We start from the raw sequence: 13,616 nt of genomic DNA, 5'->3' as shown, positions 1-13,616 counted from the left end.
TCAAGCCCTTTCTCAAAGTAAAACAAGAAAACCAAATACTGTATTTGTATTGGCATGCTTCCCCTGGAGGCCTCTCAGGGTGGAATTCAGTCCTGGTTGACAGTTTTGATATTCTTCATTGAGGGAAGGTTTAAAACCCAGTTGAGGGTGCAGGACCAGTAGAGTTTTTCAACTGCTCTCACAAAATATTAAGAGGAGGGGCCGTCCAATTTTTCTGTACAAACAACATTTCTGATTGTGACGTCATGCCCAGTACACACCCCTGTGCTTATAAACTGTGAAAATAAACAATCGCTAATTGCAGGTCCGGGTAGGTTTGTTTGGCAGCTCAAGCTGCCTCTAAAGAGCTCCAGTGATTTGCTTATCTGGGTTTTGAGCACATTAACCCTGTAATGCCCAAGCAATTTTGAAATGAGAAAAGCAACTTTATTTATGAAACTAGATTCCATTTCTTGCACAAAAAATATTTCCCCCCCTGTCTGGCAACACATAATGTACTGCATGTGAAACACTGGCTGGTGAGGCTGGGTGTAAAACACTGTAATATGGAGGGGTGGCTGAGCATTGCATCACATGTGATTCAGAAACTGGCATTACACGGTTAGAAATGGTGCCTGTTGTTTCTGTAGGGGGATTGATCCATTTTCATGCCATGTACTTTGCAGTTTTGCTATCCAGTCATGTGATGTATTAAATGCCCGCGTGCCTTTGCTGTGCACTGAGCCTTCCCTCGGCTTGGCTGCTGAGCGAGATTGCAGCTTTAGACAGTTCTGAGAAGCTGGTGGGAGGATGCTGTTTATTAATACCGTGACTGAGCTAATTATAGAGCAGTAAGACTGTCACGAGCGCCTGTCCCTCCCTGTGCATTAGACTTCAGTTGGTTCAATCGCTGCCAGTGACGTCTGGCTGGTTAAACAGGTCAGACGAGTTTAACAGCTAGGTACAGCCGTGGCCAGGAGTTTACACCACTCTATATATAGTTAACTCGCGTTGCTTCATAAAGTCGAATGAAACCTTCTGAACAGTGTTCACGTTAACATACATTTGCTTCAATTTCTGGGGAACGCTTTAGAACGCTGCTAATCCTAATTCCAGGATGGAAAACGGTTAATAAAAACACTGCTGTTTTGAAAACAAACAAGCACACGTCATTACACTTTGTTATTTATTTTTCTGTCATAAAAGGTGGAGGTTACAGGTAAACAATATTTAGGCAATGCAAACACACCAGAATTTCAAACATGCAAAACGATTAACTATAAATGCAGGAATAAACTAAACAGACCTCAGTTAATTATATCATAGTTTTTTTTTGTTGTTTTTTTTAAATTAAATATTATTGCGTGTGGGACTGGAAAAGTTCATGCAGTCTGTCAGTGCTGGCGTCTGAGAACTCACGATGCAAATTTAAATGCATGTTGATTTTTAGTGCAGTGAGGGCATTCATGCTGACAGTATATCGCAACATTCTGCATCTCCATTGTTGTTAGTATGGCGTCCTTATTTTCCGTATGGTCGGCAGAGATCTGTTTCTGTTTCTTTGCATTTGCCGGCTTTTGTAAACTTGTATCCGCAGCGCCCCAAAGCCGGCCTTAGAATCAGCAAATGAAGGGAGGGGGGAGGGATGCGCGAAGGGGTGTGAGCCCTTAACAACGCCGCCATTGGACAGATAGTTCCTCCAAAAAAACAAAAGGGTTATACACCCCTCCCCTTCCCAGTCAGAAATAGAAGCAAACGGAATGGAGCTGGGTGATTGTGTGACACAGTGTTAAAGAAAAGAGAGAAACAAACACACGAACGAACGAAGACGACATATATTACTACAGCCTGTACACTAGAACACCCGGTTGTTGATTTCCATATTCTGTGACGCAGCAAGGAATGCGTTTTGTAAACATCGTGGGTGAAGAAGGGATAACGCAATAGAGACAGACTAGAAGAAAAGACGAAACAACTAGACTAAAAGAGACTGAAACACTGAATACGTTTAAGTTCAAGTGAAAACACTGTGTGGCAATGGATTATGTAGCTGGATGTCTCGGAGGTAAGCGGCGATGTGGCGTTTAGTTGTGTTTTTTTTTTTGGGGGGGGGGGGGTGAATGCCATGTTTTGTAATGTGGAGTGGAATCCTACCTTCCAGTATTACATCATTCAAGCCAAGTCGTTTTACCCCCTGCCCTTGAATATTTATGAACAGAATATTTTAGATTTTTAGAAGTCAAGGTTAGGATTGCTACAGTAAGTATACGTGTCATGTAAACGCAGGGGGTGCAGTTTAAAAGCCGTGTCCGGCGATGTAACTAAGGGTATGCGACTAAATCCAAACCGCCATGAATTTACATCTCTGGACGAAAGTTTTGCATCACCTACACTTTTAGGAGTGAGACGTCATTAAAAAAAATGAACGTAATTTTGAACTTTTATTTAACATCATGTAATCCAAAGAAACTACAAAATGATATCTCAGTAGAGTCTACCGGGAGTATCTCGTGTTCTATTTCGAAATGTCAGTTTATAGAAAACTACAAAGCGGTGTGTAATTCAATATGTCAACTGTGATGCAAAACCTTTGGCCACAGCTGTAGATGTCTGTGCCGGTTTATCTTGCTGAGATTATAGTAATGTAGCTGGTTGTCTCGTGGTACTGTGCAATGTTTTATTTACAATTACACTTTACGTTTTTGCGATTCTGCAGTCTACCGGTATGTAAAACATGTATATCATTGACTTCCATGTTACTAAATTATAACTATCTATACTAGCACGGTCCTTCGTGCTGTGGATGTGGAGTGACGTCAAAAACTAGTCCGCTTTTGTTACCAGGGAGACCCAACACCGTTCCACCCAGCGCAAATGAATGCAGCATCCACAATAACGCAGCATAAAAATAATAAGGACTGTTTTCATTCGCCATACGTCAGCGATTGTAATAGTACAATATACAATAGTTTAATTGTTTTTAATGCTTGTCAAGTGTTTGTCAGTCTTCAGTCTTCCCCATTACTACCCAGAAGCGTTGACCTTAAAGTTTCAGTGACGTTTCTGTTGACTCAACGCTGAAAACAGAGGCAGGGTTTACAGTAGCGTGCATGCCGGCTCTCGGTGTCGGCGAGTTCGTTGAGTCAACGCTGCAGGTCAACAACCTTCCCTGTTGAGATCAGGAACGATTTTCAGTGGCGTTGCTGGTCCTTGTTGAGTTCTGGTATGCACCGAACACTTTGCAGTCTGAGACTCGCTGGCAAAACCCAGGCAATCCTTCAAGAGTTATGAACCAACTCTGAGCTGCAGCAAACCAAACAGAGGAAGATCAAGAGTTATGAACCAACTCTGAGCTGCAGCAAACCAAACAGAGGAAGATCAAGAGTTATGAACCAACTCTGAGCTGCAGCAAACCAAACAGAGGAAGATCAAGAGTTATGAACCAACTCTGAGCTGCAGCAAACCAAACAGAGGAAGATCAAGAGTTATGAACCAACTCTGAGCTGCAGCAAACCAAACAGAGGAAGATCAAGAGTTATGAACCAACTCTGAGCTGCAGCAAACCAAACAGAGGAAGATCAAGAGTTATGAACCAACTCTGAGCTGCAGCAAACCAAACAGAGGAAGATCAAGAGTTATGAACCAACTCTGAGCTGCAGCAAACCAAACAGAGGAAGATCAAGAGTTATGAACCAACTCTGAGCTGCAGCAAACCAAACAGAGGAAGATCAAGAGTTATGAACCAACTCTGAGCTGCAGCAAACCAAACAGAGGAAGATCAAGAGTTATGAACCAACTCTGAGCTGCAGCAAACCAAACAGAGGAAGATCAAGAGTTATGAACCAACTCTGAGCTGCAGCAAGCCAAACAGAGGAAGGTCAATGCATGATGACCATGGCTCCCATTTGGTTTCAGGAGACTGCATGGCACACCAAGGGAGACAGGGTTTGATAAGCCTCACCTAGGTCTCCTGGAACCAGGTTTGAAGCCACTGCTCCTGACAAAGTGTCTCTGTGTTCCTTCAGCTTCAGTGGAGCACAGTCTGGCACCTCATGGCTCCGGCGTGCATGTTCTAGAAGAAGCACTGGCAGTGTAAATGTCCAAGGCATTGCAGAACGTTTTGAAACACATTCAAACTGGGGGAATGTGCAGGTGCCTCTACATTTTCACTGGTGTCACAGATAAAGTAGCTCTGATTTTACAGTAACAACAGTGGCAGGATGCATGTAGAAAGGTTAAGCTGAAAACTGTAATTCTTTACAGAGTACCAATGAGAATCTAGGAAGGTGATGTGCTTGCTGTAAAAGTAGATATTGGCTCAGGTTTAGGAAATCCTTAAACTTTCTAAGAGCTCGCGTTTTTTGACAAGCATACTGTAGCAAGCTGGGTCGTACAAAAATAAATTGCCTCAAGAAAGCAGCTACCGCACATTTGCAGTGCTAAACGTTTCAACACATGTTGTAGCAATGCTGGAAGAATTCTGTGACGATAGCTTGGGCTTGGTGTTTCTACAGGTTTTCCAGTGGATTTTATATGGATGAACGTCCTATTTTTCCTGGCCCAGTGCTGTAACTTGGGATGATGTACAGTAGTGCATGACACACAGGCGTTGGTGCACCTCTGTCTCGTTCTGGGGAAAGGTATGCACACCCCTTTACTGTCCAATTGCAATTGCAGGGCGTGTGTGATGAGGTCATGACATTGTCTGCCTGTCTTACAGTTAATCTCCTGTCAATAAGGTGAAAGGTGCGACCAATTGCAGACATTGTATAGACAAGGTCACAGAGATTTGAATTCTGATGCTCCTTCTTTTGTACAGTGGAAAATCCAGTGTATCACATGACTGCTTGTTGCATAGGAATCAAAGCTAAGCAAATAAGGTACAATGAAGGTGTGCCTCCCACTGGCATTACTAGAAGTGACCTCAGAAATACTTTTGCCGCGGTGCTTTATATAACTTTACTGTAATTGTAGGGCTGGCAGCTTCTTATTTCCAAGTAGGGTTTTGCAACTTCAAAAATCTACCACAAATCTAAAATCTGCAGATACCAAAATGTTTTGCTTGATTATATCTGTGGATGATTTTTTGGAGCCCCCCCCCCCCCCCCTATGTGAGTTATTTTAGCCTAAACTTGGTAGAAATACTAAATTTAAAATTTGAGAGGGGGTTAATGACCGGTTGGGGGACTTGAAACCAAAAGTGTTTAAAAAAAAAAAAAAAAAAAAAAAAAAATTGGAAGAGTGGCTCCTAAGGTTCTTACAGCAATAGTAACATTTTAGGATATGATGGTAGCGTCTAAGTTGAGTCCAGGATAATTTTTCTGGTCAGGGTCACTTTTTCACTATAGGTTGACCTTTGCCAGGTCACAGCTCGAAGGGGAAATTAAAAAAAAAAAAATTTCCGAATCATTTCTAAACTCAGCGGACCTGAAAACACCCAGGTGAATTTTTGTAGCAAGACCTGAGATGGTTGGCAACGGCTGTGGTTGAGTCGGTGTGGAATGACCCGTATCAAGGCAGGTTAAGTAGTTGTGAAGTACTGGACTGCACGTGGGTCTGCAGCAGAGGGTGGCAGGGCTGTAAAAGGACGCTTTGATTACATTGAGGGGTGTGGCTAGGAGAGTCGCTGTGATTGGGGGTTAGAGACAAGCCCCTCCAGCATGGCTTGCTATTTGGAGCATTGCAGTGAGCTGTTGGAATTGGACTAGCTTTGTGTATTGAGAGCCATATTTAGATTGTGTGTATGATATCGCTGCAGGAGCTTGGTATTCAGTAACCAGGGGTCGTGTAAGATGTTTATGATTAACTAAACTCAGGGTCTAATCATATCCTAGCACACACACAGCAGGTGTGTAAGACCATTTATTTAACTGGATTGTGCTACGTGTTGAACCAGCGAACGTGGTGGTAAGTTGAACGCTGTAATCGGGCCCGCAGTAGTTTTTACTGTTCTGCTGCAGAACATACTGTCCAGTCTGCCCTGGTGTATTGAGCGCTTGCAGAACATACTGTCCAGTCTGCCCTGGTGTATTGAGCGCTTGCAGAACATACTGTCCAGTCTGCCCTGGTGTATTGAGAGCTTGCAGAACATACTGTCCAGACTGCCCTGGTGTATTGAGAGCTTGCAGAACATACTGTCCAGTCTGCCCTGGTGTATTGAGCGCTTGCAGTGTAGTACTGTGTTAATGAACAATATGGGTGTTCAGAAACACATTCCCAACTAACGGTTCAGTTGATGGAAGCTTGTGAACCCATTGACCTCCAAGTCTATACACTGTCCACAGTCATTACTGTTTGATGCTTCTGTCTGGATCCTAAACTGTTTGTATCTAGAGGGAGAATGGAGCAGTGTATTTCCTCCCCTATATTGCGCAGTCTAATTTCTCTCTCTTGTCTCTGTTTCGTTCCAGGTGCTGTAGGTGTCCTCGTCGGTCACCCGTTTGACACGGTCAAGGTGGGTGGGAACATCCGTCCGTGTTTTGTTTTCTAATGATCACTACAAATGCATCCTTTTTGCTTTGAAACAAAATACATCTTGTTTAATATTGCACAGTATATCAGGACTATGAATTGGCTCACATTAAATGTAAAAATGAAAAAGTGAGACCGTATGAGGCAGCAGCAGTGGTTACATGCCCATGTTTCTGCTTACGATTGTAAGTCGCCCTGGATAAGGGCGTCTGCTAAGAAATAAATAATAATAATAATAATAATGTATTGGAAGAGTAAAATAACATTTGCATAAGTTGCACAATGGTAATGCATTATAGGTGTGGCAGATACAGTTAATGATTTTAAAAACCTTTCAGTTGCATTCTCTTATGCAAGATTATTGGGTTTTCAGCTTTTTTCAAGGGTTTAACCTTGTTATTTTCAAAGCACCGTTTAATCTACGAGAATGTTTGTTTATAAACACTCTTCAAAAGCAGTTCTTAAAAACTTTAGGAACATTCTCATTCAGTTATTTTTAATCTTCAAAAGAACAGTGACCCAGAGGGAGGAACAATGAGCTGTCATGTGTCACCCTATCAAGCTTAACTGGCTTAAACAAGACACCTTGGTCAGCTATTAACCAGTGCTGCCCTTGCACTGGCATATTTATTACTGTTTACCATAGCAGCACTTTAACCAGCCGCCTGTAGCACTAACTATGCACAGGAGGCAACATTACAGCTGCTGCTGTTGCAACGCGTCTGGGCCAAAGGTAAAGCACATGTATTTGTGCATTCTGCAAACCATCGTGTTCATGCTTGTGCAAGCCTGATGAGACTTGTTCAGGTTGTGACACGGTGTATAATCCATGTGAAGAGTCCTCTTCCTGAAGGCATACTATCCCCTTCTCAGCAGCTGGGCATTAGCTTGCAGGAGCAGCCTGACCGCACATCTATACAGCTTGCATTTCAAATGCCAGGGAATGCATGAGAAGGTCCTGAAGCTGCTGTACTCCCCCCCCCCCACCCCCACCCCCCCACCCCAACCCAAGAATAGCCTTTGAGCAAATCCTGGGGCTCCGCAAAGGGGTGATCTTTTCAATACATGAACAGAATCTGCTTAATATTTTAGTCTTATCTTTTTCTTATTCTGCAATATTGACTCTTACAAGCTGTGTTTTTTGAATGTTATGTTTTAACTCTAGGACACCCCTGTAGACAAGATGTCCCGCCCGACTTGCCGGTAAAAATGAATTTTGAATAAGCGCGTTTGTTTACATATATAGCAAGGAAAAGATGGTTTAGAAGGCACAGGACAGGATTAAGAAAATCTGTATGCAGGGCCGTCTGCGGTAAGGATTTCAGTATGGGAGGGTTTATGGAGACATGGAACTGTCAGCCTTAAAACCTGACACTTGTGCTTTTGTGATCTGGTTGAGTAGAATTAAAATGGGCAGTATGGATGCTCCTTGTCTGAAACCATCGATTCCAACCGAATGCAGCCGTTGCCACGTTGCCACGCCTCCGAGCCTAGCATGAAAGCACTTGGGGTTTCTTCCAAAGTTCAAGACTGCAGATGGTGGACACGCTGAAACACTGCACCAGTCATCAGGGAGCACAATCTGAGGTTTATAGCTCTAGTGTGTGAAACACTGCACCAGTCATCAGGGAGCACAATCTGAGGTTTATAGCTCTAGTGTGTGAAACACTGCACCAGTCATCAGGGAGCACAATCTGAGGTTTATAGCTCTAGTGTGTGAAACACTGCACCAGTCATCAGGGAGCACAGTCTGAGGTTTATAGCTCTGTGTGTGAAACACTGCACCAGTCATCAGGGAGCACAATCTGAGGTTTATAGCTCTAGTGTGTGAAACACTGCACCAGTCATCAGGGAGCACAATCTGAGGTTTATAGCTCTAGTGTGTGAAACACTGCACCAGTCATCAGGGAGCACAATCTGAGGTTTATAGCTCTAGTGTGTGAAACACTGCACCAGTCATCAGGGAGCACAATCTGAGGTTTATAGCTCTAGTGTGTGAAACACTGCACCAGTCATCAGGGAGCACAGTCTGAGGTTTATAGCTCTGTGTGTGAAACACTGCACCAGTCATCAGGGAGCACAATCTGAGGTTTATAGCTCTAGTGTGTGAAACACTGCACCAGTCATCAGGGAGCACAGTCTGAGGTTTATAGCTCTGTGTGTGAAACACTGCACCAGTCATCAGGGAGCACAGTCTGAGGTTTATAGCTCTGTGTGTGAAACACTGCACCAGTCATCAGGGAGCACAGTCTGAGGTTTATAGCTCTGTGTGTGAAACACTGCACCAGTCATCAGGGAGCACAGTCTGAGGTTTATAGCTCTGTGTGTGAAACACTGCACCAGTCATCAGGGAGCACAGTCTGAGGTTTGTAGCTCTAGTGTGTGAAACACTGCACCAGTCATCAGGGAGCACAATCTGAGGTTTATAGCTCTACTGTGTGAAACACTGCACCAGTCATCAGGGAGCACAATCTGAGGTTTATAGCTCTAGTGTGTGAAACACTGCACCAGTCATCAGGGAGCACAGTCTGAGGTTTATAGCTCTAGTGTGTGAAACACTGCACCAGTCATCAGGGAGCACAGTCTGAGGTTTATAGCTCTAGTGTGTGAAACACTGCACCAGTCATCAGGGAGCACAGTCTGAGGTTTATAGCTCTAGTGTGTGAAACACTGCACCAGTCATCAGGGAGCACAGTCTGAGGTTTATAGCTCTAGTGTGTGAAACACTGCACCAGTCATCAGGGAGCACAGTCTGAGGTTTATAGCTCTAGTGTGTGAAACACTGCACCAGTCATCAGGGAGCACAGTCTGAGGTTTATAGCTCTAGTGTGTGAAACACTGCACCAGTCATCAGGGAGCACAATCTGAGGTTTATAGCTCTAGTGTGTGAAACACTGCACCAGTCATCAGGGAGCACAATCTGAGGTTTATAGCTCTAGTGTGTGAAACACTGCACCAGTCATCAGGGAGCATAGTCTTAATTCCGATTCAGTCGAAACAGCAATAGGAGGTTATTTATTTCATTTTTATTTGCATTTTGTTTGCATTTAACTGCCTTTATTTCTGAGCCAGGGGCTACTTTCATTAACAGCAAAGGGGTTAGTTAATTTGTGGGTGAGGGATAAGCCTCTTCACAGGAGAGTTACCTAGTAAGTACAGTCAAGGTGAATACTTCCTGTTTCTCAGTCTTGATTGTGTGGCATAATACAAAAACAAAGAGAGTAGTCCAGTTCTTCAAAGATAAAAGAAGCCATCAAAACCACTGTCTGTTTTTCAATATGATTCATTCATTCCATATCTTTTCCGTGTGTGTTATTGAAGTGCGTAGCAGTGTATGTGTGATTGAAGTGCGTGTGGATTGGTGCTGGAGAGGAACGTGCTGCTGTGTTTTTAATGCAGTCCTTTTTCTTTCGCAGGTCCGACTTCAGGTTCAAAATGTAGACAAGCCTTTGTATCGCGGGACCTTCCACTGCTTCCAGTCGATTGTACGACAGGAGTCTGTAAGTATGCTGTCCCTGACTTGCAAATAGCCGAGGGGAGACCTATGAGGACTTGATGCTCCTCAATCGGTGCAGAAAGTCGTTGGCATGCGAGGCGGAGCGAGTATTTCTCTCCTGCGTTAAACATGCCATCTAGAGGAACGGCAAACAAGCAGGTGACCTGGGGCAGGTTTTTCAAAAATTTTCATCTGGATCAAAGTGATCCGGATTTTGTAATCCTATATTTTGTGATCAAGATTCCTTTTATCTGGATCATTTTGATCTGGTTTTTCTGTCACTGCTGGATTACATTTATCCAGATAACAAACAATCACGTTTACGAAATCCAGTGTTTTTGAATAGGCTAGTTCTTAATAGTTTCTGCTATTTCTAACCTGCAGCACAGAGCTGCCAGGGTCATTGACACTTTATTTGTAACCTGCAGCACAGACATTGACAGTTTAGCCAGCTACAGCTGCCTTGCTTGTGACTTGCTGCTTGTGCCACAAGCGCATGTATTCATAGTCACTTCAGGGATGGGAATAAGACTGTTATTGCCTAGCAGTTTCACCCATTCCAGGTGTTACTAAGAGCTTGATTAGCCCCAGTGTATCAGTGACAAACTCAGGTCTTAAACTCCTAGTAAAACCAGGAATGGATCACATTGCTATGCAATGGGAGTCTTATTTCCATATTAGTTTTTTTGTTCCTAGTGGTTATTATTCCAGTGTGTGTGTGATTTGCGATTGCACACAGTTCAGCTGCCAGCCCGGAGTGTTTCATTCAATTCCTGCAAAGATGAGTCTAGAGAGTCTGACCTATGTTAAGATTGGGGCAGGAAACGTCCTATATACATACATACATACATACATTATATATATATATATATATATATATATATATATATAAAATAATGTTTTGGCAGAATTTTGCTATCTTTTAAAATGTCCCCTCGTCGATCTCCTGGTGCTATTTCCCGTTCTTTCTTTGTCAGATTCTGGGTCTGTACAAAGGCATCGGCTCCCCTATGATGGGCCTGACCTTCATCAACGCCATCGTTTTCGGGGTGCAGGGCAACGTGATGCGGCAGCTGGGGCGGGACAGCCCGCTGAACCAGTTCCTCGCGGGGTCGGCCGCAGGCACCATACAGTGCGTCATCTGCTGCCCCATGGAGCTGGCCAAGACGCGCATGCAGATGCAGGGCACCGGCGAGTACAAGTCCACGAGGAAGCACTACAAGAACTCCCTGGACTGCCTGGTGCGGATCTACAGGAAGGAAGGGGTGCGGGGGATCAACCGCGGCATGCTGACCACGCTTGCCCGCGAGGCGCCCGCCTTCGGATTCTACTTCCTCACCTACGACTGCCTCACGCGCTCCCTGGGCTGTGAGCCCGATGACCCCTACATGATCCCCAAGCTCCTGCTCGCAGGGGGCATGTCCGGGATAGCGTGCTGGCTCTCCACTTACCCGGTGGATGTGATCAAATCCAGGCTGCAGGCAGACGGGGTGGGCGGGGTGCTGCAGTATAACGGGATCCTGGACTGTGTGCAGCAGAGCTATCGGAAGGAAGGCTGGTTGGTGTTCACCCGCGGTCTCACCTCCACTCTGCTGCGGGCATTCCCGGTCAACGCCGCTACCTTCGCCACTGTCACGCTCTTCCTGATGTACATGAGAGGGGAGGGTGAGGGGGTGAAGGACTGCGAGCCGGCCCCAGTAACGCAGCAGCAGCAGCAGCAGCAGCAGTCCAGTTTGTGACTCTCTCCTCCTCATCCTCACACGCTGCTGCTGCCGTCCGCTTGATCATGCGGGAGCTCTGTTACTGATCTGGAATTTTAGGGAGAATTCTTTTTTTTTTAATATATGCAAGTTTAAAAGAGGTAGAACTGTATTGAGTAAAGTTTTAAGGCAGGTTTTTGTTTCCTTTACAAAGCAGCTTTTTTTTAATTTAATTTTAATTTTTTTTTTTGTAATATAGGCTTGACTGTGCTGTACAGAAATAACTCTTATTGATACGTTCAGGGCTGTACTGCTGTTATATATATTGTACATTTGATGTAAATGTGAAACCACAGCAAAACATAAATCGCACCCTCTCCGTAGATATAATGCTTATTTACTGTTCATGAAGCAGCTAGTGCAGTTTCTGCATTGCCCACAGATCAGGGTCCATTTCGGAAGGATATTTCAAAACTTGGTTTTGAAATAAGTTAATAATAATTTTCCTGGAAGGCAGATTCAAGGGCTGAGCCCTGTAAGGCGATGCCGCGTGGACGGGTCTGCTTAATGTGCTTCTGATTTCTGAACCTGAGAAATGTGCAATCCAATATCCAAAAGAGAGCTTGTGTCCGAAAGAAAGAAAGAAAGAAAGAAAGAGTAGACATTTGATTTGCAGATCTGTTCTAAATCCTGTGGTTTGAGATGTGGGCCAGTTAACTCAGTTTAATGAGTTTGGTTGTTGCCCAGTATATATAAATACTTATATAAATATATTTTAATCTCCGTTACTACTAGTGGACTACTAATTTCACAGCTTTATTCCACTGCAGTAATTTCTCAGCATGGCCCTGTATAGGCGATACAAACCCCCATTTGATGACTGTTTGAATGTGCATCTGTTTTGGTGCGTTTTTATTTTTTGTTTCTATCTGTATCTTTTTTTTTGTGCTGCTGCAAAGGCATCATTAATGCTCAATGTTTTACAGACAAGGTCATTTGACTGAAGAAGTGGTGATATAAATGTGCAAATCATGGCTTAATGAAATCAGCCTAGTCTCGAAAGCTGCACTGAAGCAGCTCTGGGCTTCCTAGACACTCTATTTCACTTTACTACAGAAACAATCTTGGACAGCTCTGAGCAGCTTTAGCTGGGGCCTGGTTGCTGTGATTGCACTGAACCTTTTTCAAAAGCATTTTTTGGGAGGGTTGGCTGTTACTATGGGAGGCTCTTTTTTTAACCAGAACGAGGATTCATTTGAAATAAATATCTCCGGGTCTAATTGCTTTTCCTCCAAAAGAAGACGGTGTCGATTTATAAAAATAACCAACAAAATAAATACTGTACAATCCAAAAAAACTAGTCTTCCACTGAACCAGCTTTATTTCCAGCAGAAACATTGCTAACTAAATGTTTGTGTGTAGAGATTCATGATCCTGAACTCGCCGGCGTTGGACTGCAGTATGGGGTGATGTTCACAGGGTATTCGGAAGCCAGTGTAGGGAACCCAGTTCAGAGAGCACGTCGATGCCTGCTTCACGGATCCGTTTCGTGCGGACAGTCATGGTTGAAGTTCTCTGCGTTATAAGCCATGTCGGGACAGGTGCAATATTTGTCTGACCTGGATTGTCTGACCCCATAACTAACGTGTGCTGCTTTGTTTTTTCTTTAAGGGGGAGGGATAGAGCAGGTCTGCTTGTTGTAGAATTCTGCGTTGCTGAAACAATGTAACCTTTGGGGATCGGTTTGTACAGTAGGGATTGCAGTGCCAGTGTGATGGAGGTGAAGTGGGTGAGGCGCTGGACTGTGTGTTTCTGCTGTCTTGTCTGTGCGGATGCCAACCTAAGCACAGCACAGCTCCTTGTACCAAAGTAATGTATGAAAATAAAATGCAAAGGGTTTTAAAGAAGTGGCTTCTGTTGTCTTTATTACTAATTGTATTACCAGGGGGTCCTCATGTCAGCTGTGTCTC

General features: G+C 44.0%; 1 protein-coding gene across 1 annotated transcript; it reads left to right on the top strand.

The window, feature by feature from the left end:
- The first annotated feature begins 1,694 nt into the window (after window positions 1–1,694).
- On the top strand, window positions 1,695–13,004 carry LOC117422579 (mitochondrial basic amino acids transporter). Its single transcript, XM_034037740.3, has 4 exons — window positions 1,695–2,044; window positions 6,390–6,433; window positions 9,867–9,950; window positions 10,924–13,004. Exons 1-4 carry the CDS (start codon window positions 2,017–2,019, stop codon window positions 11,683–11,685), a joined length of 918 nt encoding a protein of 305 aa, XP_033893631.2. The 5' UTR covers window positions 1,695–2,016; the 3' UTR covers window positions 11,686–13,004.
- Window positions 13,005–13,616: the final 612 nt, after the last annotated feature.

The sequence above is a fragment of the Acipenser ruthenus genome, chromosome 15 (genome assembly GCF_902713425.1).
Source record: "Acipenser ruthenus chromosome 15, fAciRut3.2 maternal haplotype, whole genome shotgun sequence".
NCBI classification, from domain to species: domain Eukaryota; kingdom Metazoa; phylum Chordata; class Actinopteri; order Acipenseriformes; family Acipenseridae; genus Acipenser; species Acipenser ruthenus.
This window is presented reverse-complemented; position numbering and strand designations above follow the sequence as displayed.

Bases quoted from the DNA above. Each gene is read 5' to 3' on its own strand.
- LOC117422579 (XM_034037740.3), top strand. From the start codon at position 2,017: ATGGATTATGTAGCTGGATGTCTCGGAG. The intron at 2,045-6,389 runs GTAAGCGGCGAT...GTTTCGTTCCAG, and splicing joins TGTAGCTGGATGTCTCGGAG to GTGCTGTAGGTGTCCTCGTC. The intron at 9,951-10,923 runs GTAAGTATGCTG...TTTCTTTGTCAG, and splicing joins CGATTGTACGACAGGAGTCT to ATTCTGGGTCTGTACAAAGG.